The 18,400-nt window shown below is 39.8% G+C and overlaps 1 protein-coding gene across 7 annotated transcripts in view; it reads left to right on the forward strand.

Moving 5' to 3' along the window:
* The first annotated feature begins 107 nt into the window (after positions 1-107).
* Positions 108-18,400, forward strand: part of LOC119777076 (AP-1 complex subunit sigma-2) — a 45,481-nt gene continuing 27,188 nt past the window's right edge. For all 7 annotated transcript variants that reach the window (XM_038275843.1, XM_038275845.1, XM_038275846.1 and 4 more), the window contains exons 1-4: positions 108-189; positions 7,986-8,164; positions 16,359-16,467; positions 16,599-16,736. In XM_038275843.1, the coding sequence (XP_038131771.1) occupies positions 139-189; positions 7,986-8,164; positions 16,359-16,467; positions 16,599-16,736 (477 nt within the window). In that variant the 5' untranslated portion in view covers positions 108-138. The remainder of the gene's footprint in view (positions 190-7,985; positions 8,165-16,358; positions 16,468-16,598; positions 16,737-18,400) is intronic.

Below are 18,400 nucleotides of genomic sequence, written 5' to 3' on the forward strand. Positions count from 1 at the left end.
CTGAAGCTACCAATAAGATTTAACGGGTCAAGTTAAGGCGTTTAAGAGGCGGGATCTGTTGGGCCGTTTTATCCAATCACAGCCCTCCTAAGATTGTCGATAACCAATCAGAAACGAAGTTTCACCTGCGAGCGATAGATGTCTGAGGAGCACATCTCTGAGGACGGGAGTACAGCGCTGTTATTCATGGTGAGTAATTTGATGCTGTGTTGTTGGGCTGTAACGTTAGAATGTCTTAAAATCTTTATGGAGAAAGTTTATTGTTTTAGATGCTGCAGGTGGGTCTAAACCTTTGCTCAGACTAACCGGAGAATTAGGGCGTTAATGTTACTTCCGTTCCGCGGTGTTCATAACGGGATGATGTTTAACCCTAAAGATGTTGAACCACATAGTTTGGCACTAAGAAGGAAATAAACGCTGTAACTGTGTTGTGTGAATATTAGAAAGCTGTTATCTTAATTGTCTAAGGGAAAAAGTGCATGAACCGTTCAGGCTGTAAATCTCATGGAAATAGTTCACATAAATAGTAGCCTTGAGTGACTATTTGTTACTTTGTAATAAGAGGGTTATTATTTTGTAAGAAAAAAAATATGATAAGATCCAAACACCCATTAATTTATTAAGGTGAAATCATTCACTGATTATTTTTTTCTTGGTGGCTGTATTTATTTCCAGAGACGTTGCTATTTTAGAAAGAAAGGGGGGCTTAGCCTAGGTAACTTTTTCTTTACAGATTGTTTATGTTTTTTCTTTCTCAAAGTTAAATATTTCAGATGATCAAACATATTTTATTCTCAGAATAAAATATTTTGAAAGCAGTTTGCATACTGTTAATTCATTTGCTTAAAGGAAAATTCCGTTTTTTAACACTTTTAGCCCATTTTCTGTAGTGTCCAGGATGAAATCGAATGATCGACACCAAAATTTGACAATTGGTCCTGTCTCTGATATTTGGCTCATGCAGAATCCCCCCCTGGCTGCTTCAGAATGGCTTCCATAGTGCATGTCCGATAATGTCCTTAAAACAACCTTAAACGTTCTTTTTTTAAAATATGCTACTCACCGGGTCGTCAGCGCTGTTCAATGACGTTCCAAAAAAAGTTTTGTAAAGAAAAAACGTTCCTGTAGTGTTTTATTTAGCATTTTGTAAATCCCATTGAATTCTGTTGGAATAGTCAATATCCCTCCGCCACCGGAAACGGAAATGGGGCCTGTTTACCCTTAGTTGTAGTCTTTTCGCAAGGCCCAAGTGTTTCTGCTTCACTCTGTGTACTCCGACGTCGAGGTGCTAACGTCTCTGTTAAACACTTTAAAAAACTCTGAAAATGGAATACGAAAGGTGGATTCTTGAGGAGGACATATTTGACTTTGAGTTTGACGGTAGAGGATACCGTCGCCAACTAGTGGTCTGGAGTGTGCAACGCTTCAGATTCGAACGGGAAGCGGAAGTTTATAAGCGGTTGTGATGTATCGGAAAAAATAGTTCTGGGATTTACAAAATGCTAAATAAAACAAGACAGGAACGGTTTTTCTTCACGAAACTTTTTTTGGAACGTCATTGAACAGCACTGACGACCCGGTGAGTAGCATATTTAAAAAAAAGAACGTTTAAGGTTGTTTTAAGGACATTATCGGACATGCACTATGAAAGCCATTCTGAAGCAGCCAGGGGGGGATTCTGCATGAGCCAAATAGCAGAGACAGGACCAATCGTCAAAATTTTGGTGTCGATCATTCGATTTCATCCTGGACACTACAGAAAATGGGCTAAAAGTGTTAAAAACCGGAATTTTCCTTTAAGGAGAATACTAGTGATGGGTCAAGCAACAGCAACACACTGGTGCAAACCCTGACTGACTGATGCACTAAAATGTGTTATAAGGGCATCTGTCAACGCAAAGCATCTGCCAAATAATCTCTGATCTTTTGTGGTTTATCGTCAAATAATCAAGAATTATAGAGCAACCTCAAGGCAAATGAAAGTTGTCTTTATCTGTTAAAATGTTCTTTTTGTGTCATCCTGTTCCTCTCAATTATCACTCACCTTATCTGAATTCAAATTGATTTTAAATTGACTCGTAGGTTGCTGTTCTTACTGTAGTTATTATTTTAAATAAATAAATCCTAGCCCACAAACATCCTTATTCACATGTTCAATTAAAATTTCCCGTTGTATGTTTACATTTACGGATTCCTTACAGATTGTTTATGTTCTTTTTTTCTTAGTTAAATGTTTCAGATGATCAAACATATTTCATTCTCAGAATAAAATAAATTAAGTAAATGCAGAAAGCAGTTTGAATATGGTTATTTCTTTTGTTAAAGGAGAATACTAGTGATGGGTCCAGCAAAACCATCTATCAACGCAAAGCATCTGCCAAATAATCTCTGATATTTTGCGTTTTATCATCAAATTAATCAAGAAACATGGAGCAGCGCCATGGCAAACAAAAGGTTTCAGCCCAGTGGGACTATTTTGATCTTATATTTGTTAAAATGTTCTTTTTGTGTCATCCTGTTCCTCTCAATTGTCACTCACCTTATCTGAATTCAAAGTGATTTTAAATTAAATCTAAGGTTGCTTTTCTTGCTGTAGTTATTATTTTAAATTAATAAATGCTAGTCCACAAACATCTTTTTTCACGTTCACTTAAATTTTCCCGTTGTATGTTCAAACTAATGGATTGTATCTAAAAATATCAAACATACTTTCGATCCAAACAACAATATAAAATAATACATGAGAGAAAACATTGGCTTAAAGATCATTAAATAATAAACTGTTTAATCTGTCAAAGTGTCTGCCTGTAGTGAAATTAAATGTCCAGCAGGTGTCAGTATTCAGTGACACAGTATCAACACAGTGTAGTTTGCAAATGTGTCTAAACGCTTCATGAAGCCTCATGAACCCATCACTATAGAATACCTAATGAAGCCTACCTGAACCTGTTAGAAGCCCCTTGTTAAATCACAACTTATCTGTGATTACACATATATATTAGTGCTAGATGGATACATTGGCTGGCTGACATTTTGAACCGACAATATTTTGTTTTACTGTTTTGTTTTTTAATCAGGGTCCACTGATGCATCCATTCACCGATTCATTACTGTATTACCATTCATCCATGCTTTGAGATCACATGCAGCACATGAAACTAAGAAATCCTCTTGGTAACATGACCCTGACCAAAAGAAAATCAGGAAACAGAGTACTTGAAGTCTGTCAGTTTGGGAAGGGTTAGCGTTAGGACTGCATTAAACCACGGTGAGAGCCTCTTTCTATAAATGGGAAAAATCCATCCATCCATCCATCCATCCATCCATCCATCCATCCATCCATCCATCCATCCATCCATCCATCCATCCATCCATCCATCCATCCATCCATCTTCTTCCGCTTCAGTAGGCAGGCCCAGACGTCCCTCTACCCAGCCACTAGGGCCAGCTCCTCCAGGAGAATCCAAAGTCGCTTCCAGGCCAGCCCAGAGACATAGTCCCCCAGCGTGTCTCAGGTCTCCCTCTAGGTCTCCTCCCACTGGGACGTCCCCAGAACACCTCACCAGGGAGGCATCCTAACCAGATGCCTGAGCCACCTCATCTGACTCCTCTCGACATGGAGGAGCAGCGGCTCTACAGGTGCTGGTCATAAAATTAGAATATCATGAAAAAGTAGATTGATTTCAGTAATTCCATTTAAAAAGTGAAACTTGTATATTATATTCATACATTACATACAAACTCATATATTTCAGATGTTTATTTTGTTTAATTTTGATGATTACAAATGACAACAAATGAAAATCTCAAATTCATCATATCAGAAAATTAGAATATTACTGAAGACCAATAAAAACAAAGGATTTATAGAAATGTTGGCCAACTGAAAAGTATGAACATGAAAAGTATGAGCATGTACAGCACTCAGTATTTAGTTGGGCCTCCTTTGGCCTGTATTACTGCAGCAATGCGGCGTGGCATGGAGTCGATCAGTCTGTGGCACTGCTCAGGTGTTATGATAGCCCAGGTTGCTCTAATAGTGGCTTTTAGCTCTTCTGAATTGTTGGGTCTGGTGTATTGCATCTTCTTCTTCACAATACCCCATAGATTTTCTATGGGGTTAAGGTCAGGAGAGTTTGCTGGCCAATTAAGAACAGGGATACCATGGTCCTTCAACCAGGTACTGGTAGCTTTGGCACTGTGTGCAGGTGCCAAGTCCTGTTGGAAAATGAAATCTGCATCTCCAAAAAGTTGGTCAGCTGCAGGAAGCATGAAGTGCTCTAAAACTTCCTGGTATGTGGCTGCGTTGACCCTGGACCTCAGAAAACACAATGGACCAACACCAGCAGATGACATGGCACCCCAAACCATCACTGACTGTGGAAACTTTACACTGGACTTCAAGCAACGTGGATGAAGTGCCTCTCTTCTTTTCCTCCAGACTCTGGGACCTTGATTTCCAAAGGAAATGCAAAATTTACTTTCATCAGAGAACATGACTTTGGACCACTCACCAGCAGTCCAGTCCTGTTTCTCTTTAGACGCTTCTGACGCTGTCTGTGGTTCAAGAGTGGCTTGACACAAGGAATGCGACAGCAGAAACCCATGTCTTTCATACGTCTGTGTGTGGTGGTTCTTGAAGCACTCACTCCAGCTGCAGTCCACTCTTTGTGAATCTCCCCCACATTTTTGAAGGGGTTTTGTTTCACAATCCTCTCCAGGGTGCGGTTATCTCTCTTGCTTGTACACTTTTTTCGACCACATCTTTTCCTTCCCTTCGCCTCTCTATTAATGTGCTTGGACACTGAGCTCTGTGAACAGCCAGCCTCTTTAGCGATGACCTTTTGTGTCTTGCCCTCCTTGTGCAAGGTGTCGATGGTCGTCTTTTGGACAACTGTCAAGTCAGCAGTCTTCCCCATGATTGTGTAGCCTATAGAACTAGACTGAAAGACCATTTAAAGGCTTTTGCAGGTGGTTTGAGTTAATTAGCTGATTAGAGTGTGGCACCAGGGGCCATCAATTTTGAACCTTTTCACAATATTCTAATTTTCTGATATGATGAATTTGAGATTTTCATTTGTTGTCATTTGTAATCATCAAAATTAAACAAAATAAACATCTGAAATATATGAGTTTGTATGTAATGTATGAATATAATATACAAGTTTCACTTTTTAAATGGAATTATTGAAATCAATCTACTTTTTCATGATATTCTAATTTTATGACCAGCACCTGTACTCTGAGTCTTTCCAGGAGCCAGTCTACCAAAATTATTACAAAAATGCATTAAATTCATCCAGTTCAGAAAGGAAACCAGAATATCACTGCAGGCTTCACTTGCTTCAATAAACATCAGTTCTCTCTATGTTAAAATACTAAAGAGACAGAACAAAATCAATTTCAAAACCATAACTCATTATAGAGAAAAAAACAACTTAGCATAGTTGATGGGACCATGGATATGTTATCTTTGAAGCAATCCTGAAGGGGAGGGCACTAAATTCAAGAGCATTAGGGTTATGCAGAAGAACAGTAATAAGAACAAAACAAAGGTTATTGAGTGGCCTAGTCAAAGTCCAAACTAGAATATGATTTAGAGGCTGAAATTAGACTTTAAACAGACTGTTCATGCCTAAAAACACCCAATAAGTATCACCAAAAAGGTTGTGAAAGAATTCCTCTACAGCCATATAAAGGATTCCCAAATAGTTCATGGCAGTCAGATCATCTCTTGAGTCAAATAGCAAAAGGCACGTATCCAGTTATTAGGTAAGCAGTGGTTACATTTTTATATTGGACCTGGTTGGTTGGTAAAAAATGTTTTTCAATGAAAGTGAAAATATTGTTCAATAAGGCATTTTCCGTTCGATAAGGTTATTTTAATCTGATTATTAAACTTTGTTGATTTTAAACATCCTATGTTGCAGGCGTGGTTTGGTGGCGCAGTGGTTAGCACACACAATCCATGTATGGAGGCCTTAGTCCTCGACTCGTTCGATTCTGACCTGGGGTTCTTTGCCGCATGTCTCTCCCGTCAGTTTCCTGTCCAAACAACGAGCCACTAGCGCTGTAAAAAAATAAAATAAAATAACATCCTGTGTTACAAGGGGGCAAGAAGTAGATCATTCCAAAGTATTTTATTCATTTTTAATTAATTCGTTACACACAAACTTATATATTCCAGGTATTATTTCTTTCTTAATTATCATCAATTTAAACTGTGTCAAGCTGAGCTGTTTGTGGAAAAAATGGAGTAATATATGAAACCATTAAAAGGATTTTCAAAACAAAAAATATGGCGTGCTCAATCACAAAGAAGATGGCTGACTTTACAGTAGCCTAGCAGATCATCATCAAGGGTAAAGCAGAAATCAACTTCTTTCATTGCTACAGAAATCAGTTTGGGAAAGGCTCCAAGTGAGGGTAGGAAAAATTGCAGCTCCACAAGCAGTAGCGTAAGGACACAACAATAAGCAATATTATCTGTGTGGGCCCCATATGAAGTACAACACCCCATCCCCGGTACCTTACCGGCTTCTTTTGTTTGTATGACCGCCATTGTGGAAAACGACTCATAAAGTTGGACCAGCTAGAAGAGCGAGGTGCGCTAGAACGCTGGGACCCTTTTCCTACCTGGATCCCCGCTCTTTTTCGCCCTCATGTCCCTCCGTTGTCGCACAAAATTGCCCCCTCTTCCTCACCAACTCGGCTATCTCTAGACCCACAGCTTGTTCCTGATTGTCCCTCTTGCGTTGTGGAATAACATAGTACAGACCAAGCTTCAATATTGGGCATAAATCAAAAATACCTGCGTCATATCTGTGACAAGCTCACTGCAACACACTGTTGCGAGAGTATAACCAGCCCTTTAAAAGGAAGGGGTCGCAAATAGCATTTAAGAGTTTAGGGATTTAGACTGCAGTTAGTGGAGACAACCACCAAACGCATGTACAGTATGAGCAACATGGCTGATAACTGTTACCACAGAGCCAGAGACTATTTTAGAAATGTTTCACCTGGGCTAAACGAACAGGATGGGCTGATCATCTGCAGCAATGCAGTAATTGATGCACAAGGAGACCTGACCAAGTGTTGAGTGCACTATACCGGATCGTATAAAAGCACAATGCACAGTATTATGAATTTAAAAGAAAACAAAACGTATTTAATTCTACTACAAGTCTTATGTAATGGGAATTTGTCCGCCTGGCTGTGTTTTTCCTGTTTAGCTGGTTGACCGTTGACTTTTGCATCTCTGCTTTTATCTCTGCTTCTGTTTCCTTGAACCCCAGTCGGCCTCAGCAGATGGCCGCTCACACTGAGCCTGGTTCTGTTGGAGGTTTCTTCCTGTTAAAAGGGAGTTTTTCCTCTCCACTGTCGCTACAAGCATGCTTGGTGTGAAGGATTACTGAAGAGTCAATGAGTCGATGCAATCAACTGGTTTTACTTATATAGAAAACTTTGAATAAATCTGACTGGATGATCTGTAAGGTGCCTTGACATGGCGTGTGTTGAGAATTGGCGCTACAAATTAACATTAATTTTTGAAAAAACTGCTCTAAATTATACTGATCTTGGTTTAAATGAATACATCATTTAAACCTGTCCATGTGATCTCATTAATCTTTACATCTGAACTGAAGCAGTTAAAGAAATTAGGTTTTTGATGCTGTTTTATTGTATAGGGATCCATATGTTAGTACCAGGTAAATTACATTATAAATTGCTTTTATTTGTCTTTCCTTTTTTTGTACAAAATATAGAATTTTAGAGGTGCATTTTAGACCTGACAACATCTGTGTTTGTTTCCTTAATTTGGTATAACTTGTCAGACTGGCGTCATGCTCCTTCACAGAACAAAAGAATAGCAATTTTCTCTTTTTTATCTTTATTGTTGTATTGTGCGGATGTCTCTCCTCACCGCCCACCTCTCTCGCTCATCGTTTCGTTCACATCTCTGTTTTGTCATCCCTTCATTTCAGATGCAGTTCATGCTTCTGTTCAGTCGTCAAGGCAAGCTCCGGCTGCAGAAATGGTACGTGCCTCTGTCAGACAAAGAGAAAAAGAAGATCACCAGAGAGCTGGTGCAGACCGTCCTGGCTCGGAAGCCTAAAATGTGCAGCTTTTTGGAATGGAGAGACCTAAAGATTGTGTATAAGAGGTGGGTGGTGATTTGGACTTGGTTTGTAACCCTTTGAAACCCTTGAAAAATGAAAGTTAATCGATTTATCAGTTTGGTTTGTGGTTCAGTTAGGGAATCAGGAAAGACTGTTGGCAAAGAGATAAAACAAAGTGAGAAGACTACAAGAGGAGGTGCTTGCATTTTCCCCTTATTATATCCTGTTGCTGTGCCAACACACCAGCGGGCAGATTATTGGTGGAGCTGAAGGTGTTCTGATGACCAGAGGTTGCAGATAAAGAATGAAAAAGCTGTTTTGTTATTTAAAGTTTTTATTTGTTGTAGTGTATTTTTTTTAATGCATACATTACATTTGACCACAATAAAGTAAAATCGTTTAGTAAAACCATTTATTATAAACTGAATCATTCATTCTCCTATAAATGCCTGGGGCTGACTATGAGAATCCTTAAAAAAGTATGATATAGAGCAGAGGTCACTGATTAGCGGACCGTCGTCTGGATTCGGACCCACCTGCTGGCTAATCTGGACCCAACCTGATTTAAAACATTTATAAATGACTGCATGTTGTCCGACGACAGTGTCTAAATTCACTTTAGCCGCTTCACCTGTTAACATGGTAAAGCCCACTGGAGCATTCCGGGACAAGGCTGTACGTAGGCCTGTCACGATAACAATTTTTGCTAAAAGATTAATTGTCTCAAAAATTATTGCGATAAACGATAATATTGTTTTAAGACCTTTTTACTCTGATTTAATGGAAATTACATAATAATAGGGTTGTCAAAAGTATCGATACTCAAAAAAGTATCGATACTGAAACGTTGTATCCGGATACAATACTCATTTTCAGAAGTATCGATACAGTGCTACCACCAGTCAGTGGCACCTAAAGTCATTCATCGAAAGTGTAGAATAGAGGAAAATGCACTTTCTGAACACTGTGATTGAATAATTCTGTGCACTTTTCAGTTTTACACTTTTTTTTTTTTTTTTTTTATAACAAGTGCAGCTGCTGAGAATTATTTTTGTTTCTTAACTGGTTTGGCTAGTGTCATTATGTGTGCAAAGCATAGCCAAGTAAGGAAAACTTTATTTTAATTTTGTAATTTTTTTTATAAAGCTTGCTTAATATTGTGCACAGCAAACAACCTCAAAAAATATTGTTCTTGTTGTTTATTGTATTTATTTATTGTATTTTAATTATTAATCAAAATATTTCTATTGAAATTTGGAGTTTTTATCCTTGTGGTATCGAAAATGGCATCGAGTATCGAATATTTTCCTTAGTATCGGTATCGAGTTGAAAAGTTTAGTATCGTGACAACCCTACATAATAATGCATGCATTTTCCTGCCAAAGATAAACGCACTTTATTTTTAACAGAACACTTAACACTGGAACTGGTTAACAAAATAAAACGAGAAATAAAAATTAAATGGACTCTCAGTCTCTGTCAACTAAAAATACACTTGAATAAAAACCAAGAAAAAACCACAGTGGAAATAAAAACGTATGTTCAATATTACATCTGTGATATGTTTGTTTTCTGGGGAATTCATACCGTCTATCAAATGTCTGAAACATTTTACGAAATGCCGGCTTTACAACAATATTAAATGGAAGCATCTCTTTGGCAATTAAAGGCACACTATGCAACATTTTTCAGTTAATTAATGTGTTCCATAACGTTATGGATGATTAAATGAGTCATTTCAGGTTGAACAAAGGTATTCTCGGCCGCCCTGGTGGTCTGTGGGGGAAATACCGCACTTGCAATTGCAGGAGCACCGACCCGCACCCACAGGCTCAGAAGTCTCGCAAGAGTCGGTCTTGCTTTACGGCGAGAACTGCTACACCCCCCAGTTAAAAGCATGCTCGTTGCTAGCACAGTGGCGATCTTTGTGCAGTGCTGCTTTCACACCGGACGCAGCAAAATCGCGTCTGCTGCTTCCTTTTTGCTGCTTGTACCAGTTAGTTCTGACGCGCGGCTGAAGCAGCTTTGCTGCTCTGGCTGCGCGGTGCAAAAGTGTGTCTGACGCGCGTTGGGCGGAGCTTCACTATCCTTTCTCTGCCTTGCAGCTATATTTGCTGTGATCAGTGGGAATAAAGTAGTTTTAATATGTTTTTAAGTGAGAAAATCTACTTGAAAACTTAATCAGTGCCGTCAGTTCATTCAGATTATCATCCTGCCTTGCAATATTATTTCTGTCAGAGCCGCTCAGACCCCCACATACCAGCGGTGGGCCGACAGTAGGGATCCCTTCATCAGCAGCCTCTGGCCGGGTCGCCTCCTCGCGGTAGGTGTTTTTCATCTAAATAATCCAGACAGCAGGCACCAGAACAATAAAAGCGAACACGCTTTGTCTGCAGGTTTCAGCATTTTCAGTTAATTTAGGCGTCAATAAACTGTTTAAGAGGAGTGATCACAGCGCTCTGTATCATCAGCGCTGTGTCTCTCTCCCTGCCAGCTCCCAGATCAGCGACTCTGATTGGTTGATGTGGCATGTCGAGCAGCAAAAGTTCGATTTTTCCATCTCGAGCAGCAGCGCGTTTGCGGGTCAGATGCTTGAACACTCCCGACGCGCTGCTTCAGCTGCTCAGACGCGCTATGCCTGCTGCTCAAAACGTGCTGCGGGACCTTTTGCTGCGCCTTGAGGCGCGTCAACCATTGACTTTGCATGTAAACTTGCTGCTCCTGCTGCGTCCGGTGTGAACACACAGCAGGCAAACCTGTGGCAAGCTGAGTGATGGGGAAGAAGGAGAACATGATGGTGTGCTCAAAGATGACCCTGAACATTTTGAGCACGTTTGGCTCAACCTGCTGCTGTGCAGCAGGATTCTCCTCCATGAACAGAAACAGAAATAAATAATAATCCAGGCTGAAAATGAGCAATTTGATATGTGCTTTAGAATGGCTTTGTCTCCATTCAAACCCAGGTTTAAAGCCTTGCTGGGCAGCCTAAAGTCCACTGCTCTTTTTAAGCCAGAAAAAAGGGAAAAAACAAACAAACGGTCAGTTCATGTGTTTTATAAAATATATAAATCAGGAAATATATACCAAACTGAATGAAATCAAACTGAATGAAATCAAACTGAATGAAATCAAAAGATACTTAAGATTTTAAAATGGGAAAATTATCTATTTTTTTATATTTTTCTATTTAAAAATTCAATATATAACATGGATACATAGAAACCTCATTTTATTTCAGTGTTAAATTCAGTTTAAAGTAACAGATTATAATTAGAAATATCTCCGGACCTTTACTGGTTGATGATTTTCTTTATTCTGACGCTGCTGATTTTTAATTGGTTACCCCTGATATAGAGCCTTTAAAGCTACTTATTTTATTAAAACGTTTTTAAATGTACAGATCCTTGCGAGGTCATCAGCTCTCTTGCTTCTTGAAAAAAATATTTTGTCACGTTATAAGAACATAGTTAATGGATTGGACCAAGACAAAGTTGTCATGTTGAATTTAAGTCTCTTGACCCACAGTTGACCAGAGTTATCAGTTCAGTGAACGTTTAATAAAGTTCATTCATACACTGGGTGGCCAGGCGGATTCAGCTCGGGTTCTGTTGAAGAGGGAAAATGTTACTAGGGGCCGGTGATGAGAGATCTTGATGGGTTTGAATGATCCGGCTTACTGTCTGTTTGATGGCGGCTGCGTGGAGGGAAGGGCTTGGATCCGGGAGCGTGTCCGAGGGGGAATGGTGGAGAAGGATGGAGAGCGGCAGGCGGAGATGATCGGTCTTTGGCAGAAGTGGTTTTAATGTCCAGACGCGGTACTCGGCTTGACTCTGACAGCTTGTCGTTTTCTGAAAGGAAACGCAGAATTACTTGAGTTCTCTTAAAACATCCAAAGCATGGTTTCAGGTGTTGACTCTGACAAACAAGTGAGACCATTGAGCGATGAGCAACTGTTCCTCAGCTTCTTTAAGGTCCACCAGTCAATCACCCGAAATCTGCTGCCGGTGTGCCAGCCTGTCAAAGCTCTCCTCCGAAGATCTTCTATAGGAAAGACCACTCGCACTGACCCGATCCTAACAAAAGTAGAGCATGTCTTTGAACTGGGATGTAGATTATAACGTGGTACAATGTTGTGATCCGATTTCCAGCTTTGCACATCTAGAGATGGCAGGAGAGTATCTACGAAGAACTGACTCTGCTTTGACTCTGTGGTGGCGTCAGTATAGAGACTCTAAGACAGGGCTTTAGCTGACAGAGCAACCCCATTAGTGCAGTAATTATACCAAAATTGTAAAAATATATATAAATTTTTGCATTATAATAAAAAACAAACAAAATGTGTCTGTCAGTATGTTCTACCCGAAACTCCTCAAGTGGAAAAGTTTTATTTTAATCTGGTTTAATTTTGTAAATAAAGTCTTCTTTAAGGAATCTTCTGCTATCTGATTATTAATCGATTAATAATTAAAGGCAGCGCTGTAGGGAACCACTTCACGGTGGGGCAATTGGCAGCCATAAGAATGCACCAAAGGCAGCGTTCTGCGCCACGCATGGCCTCAGTACATCGCTCCCCCTGACCCCCCTCACCTCAAAGTATGTGATGAACGGTTTAAAATTAAACTCTTTCCCTAAATTTGCCAGATCTGTAACCTCTGCTGATCTCCTTTTTTGAAACGGCTGAGTTGTCTCCAGTACCTATCAGCTTACCATTGCATGCCACGGAAGGGAAGCTCCCCTTTGTTCCAGACGCCCCAGGTCTCCAGTCTCTTCAGGCATCTGAAAGTTCCCTGTAACTCGGAGAGAAATCTTGCAAATTGTCTGCTTTGCAGCGATTTGGTTCTGAAAGCAGCCACCAGATCCACTTAGTCTTTGATCAGTCTGCAGATTTTGGTCTTTAGCATGTGGCTGTCCATGATGGTACCTCTTAGATGTAACTGGCTCAAGATTTGCTCCAAAAGTTACAGAGCTTCTTTGAGTTAATTGTTTTCGCATAGGGTGGGAGTTTGAAAAAAAAAAAGGAAACAACAGAGATAAACGCCATACTTCTAGCCTGATGATCATATTTAATATCAAATTGGACATTAATCTCCTGTGTCCAAGTTAATATCATGGTTTATTGCCCAGCAGTGGTCTCTATTTTTCCTTCTACTGTAAAGCTTAACATCCAATTTAGTTTTCTTTTTATATTACTTAATTCTTCTTATTAAAGAATTAGTACACCCAAAACATGATTAGCCTTCATTTTCTACTCACCCCCATGCTGAACAACACTCTGGAGTACTTTTTTGATATCTCAAATGCATCTGGAGATCTGGGAGGCTTCTTGCTGTCTGCTGACATTCAAATAATGGAGGTCTATGGTGCCCGAGACAGAAAGGTCCATAAAAGTCCACAAAAAACGTGTCAATATTCCTCCATACTGCTCGTCCAATGTATTCCAAGTGTCCTGAGTGGGTAGCGTCCATAATTTACTCGAAACGAAGTCATTTAGAATGTTTTTAGAGCATAAACAGTAGTGTATAGGATTTCCTGAAAGCGCGCACATGCGCGCTCACGACGCTACGGAAGCCGGCAGACCAAACCAGATGAAAGTGCGCATTCAGCGTCTGCTCTGCCAATAATGCAAGCGTAGAAGAAGAAATGTGCTGTTTACCTGTGCAAAGAAAGAAACAACGAAAGAAAAATGTCTGAGGACTTCAGTGTTGAGGAAGAGCATGAGTTCTTTGCCGAGCTGAATGCGCTGGTTTGGTCTGCCGGTTTCCGTAGCGTCGTGAACGCGCGTGTGCGCGCTTTCAGGAAATCCTATACACTACTGTTTATGCTCTAAAAACATTCTAAATGACTTCGTTTCGAGTAAATTCTGGATGCTACCCACTCATGACACTTGGAATACATTGGACGAGCAGTATGGAGGAATATTGACAAGTTTTTTGTGGACTTTTATGGACCTTTCTGCCTCGGGCGCCATAGACCTCCATTATTTGAATGTCAGCAGACAGCAAGAAGCCTCCCAGATCTCCAGATGCATTTGAGATATCAAAAAAGTACTCCAGAGTGTTGTTCAGCATGGGGGTGAGTAGAAAATGAAGGCTAATCATGTTTTGGGTGTACTATTCCTTTAACATCCAATTTATTTTTCTTTTTATATTACTTAATTCTTCTTATTGTATCTACTTGTTTTTAGCTTTGTTACACCCAAGTTTGGTCTCTCTGGGAAAATAAAGTTTGTTATCAGTTTATTCAAATTGAGTCCGTGAACAAATGGCATTTCAAGGTGGGTGCTTACCTTTTAGAGCAACAAAATAGTAACGGGCTGACCCGAATCAGGCATGCTTATTAAGCAGAGGTGCAGATTAAAGTTTCAGTACAGCAAACTAAGGGCTATAGTTGAAGACCCCTGTTTTAGAAGCAACAACAGTATGTTGGATCTTTTATCCTTAGAAAGTTATGTTTTAATATGGTCTGCAGCCTCTTAAGAGGTTTTTCTTTCAGGACTGACTGATCTAACAGTCGTCGATGTATCTAGCAAACAAAATTATTCTCACAGCATAAAGGAAGCCACTTCGTTTATCTTCCATTAAACTGTCTTTCCTCATACCTTTAAGTAGTTGGCCATGCCTTGAAGATGTGCAACCTGGTTCCGAATTTTAGACATTCTTTTAAAATATTGACACTCATCTTCCTGCTGTGTTCCTTGGTTTTCATGAAACAGTTTGATCTCTAGTGCTATTTTAAGCAAAGCTTTATTTAAATCCAGCTCTTCTGTGAAGGCCTCAGACACACAGATGGTCTCAAATTAGTGATTAATGAAGGACATTTGTTGAACTTGGTTTTATTTAAGATTTTAGACTCAACAAATCTTTGCAACTGCATTATGGTCAATATCAATATGTATTTGGTTGCAGGATAATTAAACTAAAAAATCACCCAGAAAGCGCAGAACCTCCACCAAGCAGCAAATTTTATTGGGACTTACACCTATAACTAAATCTGAATCATTATGAATTTTTAATGAATTGTTTCATGAGGTGCACCTTTGGTAAAAAAGAAACTTCCTTAAAATCTTTTCATAAGTTCATAAGTAAAGAACAGTTTGTTTCAGCCTCTGGTGTCTGTGCTGCTCTCACCATCTTCATTTACTCTGATTTCCTCTTTGATGAGCAGACTGAGACTTGGAGCGAGGCAGGGCTCCCCTTTCTTGTGTTTTTGTATTTTTGGTCTCCGGTATAATACTTCTGGGCTTTTTCATTCGGATGCTAAAGCTGTAAATAATCACTGTTATACCCAAATAATGTTAAAGAACCCTTTAAAAAAACTCCTGTATCCAGATTATAACCTGGACCATCACCAACATTTATTGGATTGTTCCTTAAATATGAGGTGAACTTCTGGTGAAAAAGAAAATGCATTAAAATCTGTTCCTAACTTTCCAAGTAATCCTGTTAGCAGGCAGAAAACATAACCTGAAGGTAAAGCTCTGATTTGCCGGACTAAATCCACAATCCCCTTTAAGACTTTATACTGTATGTTTTTTTTTCTGCAAAGATAGAGGAAATATTAGCTTTTTTCAGTTAATCATCAGCAGAATAAGAACTTTACTCTTGCTGTGGTTCAATGTTTTTATGGAAATGCAGCATTAGAATCCATTTTATTTAGAAAAGCATCTCAGCTGCATTAGGCGTTTGTTTAAGCATTCTGTTTTCATTTGCAAAAGAGAGAAGGAATGACAAGGTAAACATTGCATTAAGCGATCATTTCCCTTGCTGCCCCCTCACTCCACCCTGCGGTTCATGGGATCAGCTGACCACCTCCTTTATTAGCCAGTCATCACATGCTTACAGTGAGCCTTTGGGATTATCAGGGATAAAGAACTATGGGGCAGGGCTTAACTGATTCAGCATCCTGCTCTGGCTTCTGGCTTCAAGCAGCCATCTTTAATAATGACTGAGAACTCCTCGCTCAGCAGCATTTAAGTGCAAAGGGAGACTCTTCTGTATGTCACTTAAAGATCCTCTTCATGGAAAGTATATGGTCAGCTCTCCTGGCACCCAGTTTGTCGGGTAGACATGAAACTTTTTACTAGTCTGCACAAAATACTGCAGTACTGTATTGTGCAAAAGAAAAACTTTCCAAACCGTTATTGTGTAAACCGAAAACACTGATGTTGCAGTGATGACAATGATTCGGTGTATCGTGCAGATGCTCATTGGAATGCCGTGTGTTTTTCCTCTGTCATAGATACGCCAGCCTGTATTTCTGCTGTGCCATAGAGGACCAGGACAACGAGCTCATCACGCTGGAAATCATCCACAGATACGTGGAGCTGCTGGATAAATACTTTGGCAGCGTGCGTTTGGACTCAGCCTCCGTTTCTGTTTTTATCTTTGATAAATCGACCTACTTTCAGGGTACCATCAATTGAGTTCATTTTCAAACTACTACAATATATACTGTGAATGTACGTATGTTCTCTTCCAGGTTTGTGAACTCGACATTATTTTCAACTTTGAGAAGGCCTACTTCATCCTGGATGAATTCCTGCTGGGCGGGGAGGCCCAGGAGACGTCCAAGAAGAACGTTCTGAAGGCGATCGAGCAGGCTGACCTACTGCAGGAGGTAAGACCCGCACCGTTGAAGGCATAATTATTCTTTTTTTTTCACTTTAGTTGGAAATCTGCCTCTCTAGTAGTCACATGTAGTTAAAACATATGTAATTTTTCATGTCTGTGAATAAAAATCATATTTTACATTATTATGCCATTATTTTATTGATCTTTAACAAGGTGCTACAGTTGGTTGTCAGTGGTTACGGTATAGATTTTTATCTTATTTTGTCTTAGAAAAATTGATAATGATAATAAAAAAGTAGGTCTTGAACCTGAATAAGGTTGTATTTATCACTCTTTCCTTAGATTTTAAAATAAACGTTGAATGTTTGTTATTAAATAGGATTAAAAGTCAGATCTAAAACCTTATAAAAGTAAAAAAATATATAAATTGAAAGGTTTTCAGAAAGGAATAAATGTCTAGTAAGCAAGTAGAAGTGCTTGCAGATAGTAGATAACCCATTGCAAAAAAACAACAACAAAAATGTTGGTTTGTGGGGCTCCTCGGTGGAACAGTGGGTAGCACTGCTGCCTTGTAGCAAGAAGGTTTCAGGTTTGATTCTGGGCCTGGTGTCTTTCTGCATGGCAGACATGGGCAATGTGGAGTCAACAAGTCATCTCCATGTCATGTATTTGTTCTACCCAGCCACTGAAGCAGGTGAGTCCAATCTTCACCGTGAATTAACCTGTGCAGATTGGACTCACCTGGTTAATTGGCTGGGTAGATTAAATACATGACATGGAGATGACTTGTTGACTCCACATTGCCCAAGTCTGCTGCATGGAGTTTGCATGTTCTCCCTGAGCATACGTGGACTCTCTCCGGGTACTCCTGCTTCCTCCCACAGTCCAAAAACATGACTGTTAGATTAATTGGCTTCGCTAAAGTCTCCTTAGATGTGAGTGTGTTTGTGTGTGAATGGTTGTTTGTCCTGTTTGTCCTTGTGTTGCCCTGCGATGCACTGGCGACCCGTCCAGGCTATGCCCGTCTCTCGACTTGAGCAGGAAAAAGTGTGACAGAAAATTGATGGATGGATGATTATACTGGTCAACAAGTGAGAGTTGTTTAAAAAAAACAATTTTATCTGCTTTTAACTCAAGTTCTAATAGTTGGCAGTCTGTTCTGCAGTATGCAAAATTAAATAAATATGTTGCTGCCGTAGTAGCCTATGGTCCTCCAGAAATGTACAGCATCATTTGGTTGTAATAAGCCATGGATCTATTGGCACATCAGCTTTGATGACTTTCTACAGCTTCATTGTTTAAACAGATCAGGACTTAGTCTCTTCCATATGTCACAAGATTGGCACATAGAGAGAGACAATGGTTATTTGATTGTTCCTCATTTCAACATTTTCCTAGATCAGGGGTGGGCAATTCCAGTTCCTGGGGGTCGTTATCCTGCATCTTTTAGATGAGTGGGAGGACTCTGCAGGAACCGACTGCATACTGAGGAGGTAACTCAGCCATTTGATTCAGGTGTGTTGGACCAATGATGGATCTTAAAGTTGCAGGATTCCGGCCCCCAGGAACTGGAATTGCCCACCCCTGTCCTAGATTGTCCATTCCTTGATTGCTATCTAATAGGGGTGTGCATTGGCACTGCCCTCACGATTCGATTCGATTACGATTCACCAGGTAACGATTCGATTGAATTCGATTCTATGATGCATT

Source organism: Cyprinodon tularosa, unplaced genomic scaffold (assembly GCF_016077235.1).
Source record: "Cyprinodon tularosa strain WSP-4 unplaced genomic scaffold, ASM1607723v1 ctg98, whole genome shotgun sequence".
Lineage (NCBI taxonomy): Eukaryota > Metazoa > Chordata > Actinopteri > Cyprinodontiformes > Cyprinodontidae > Cyprinodon > Cyprinodon tularosa.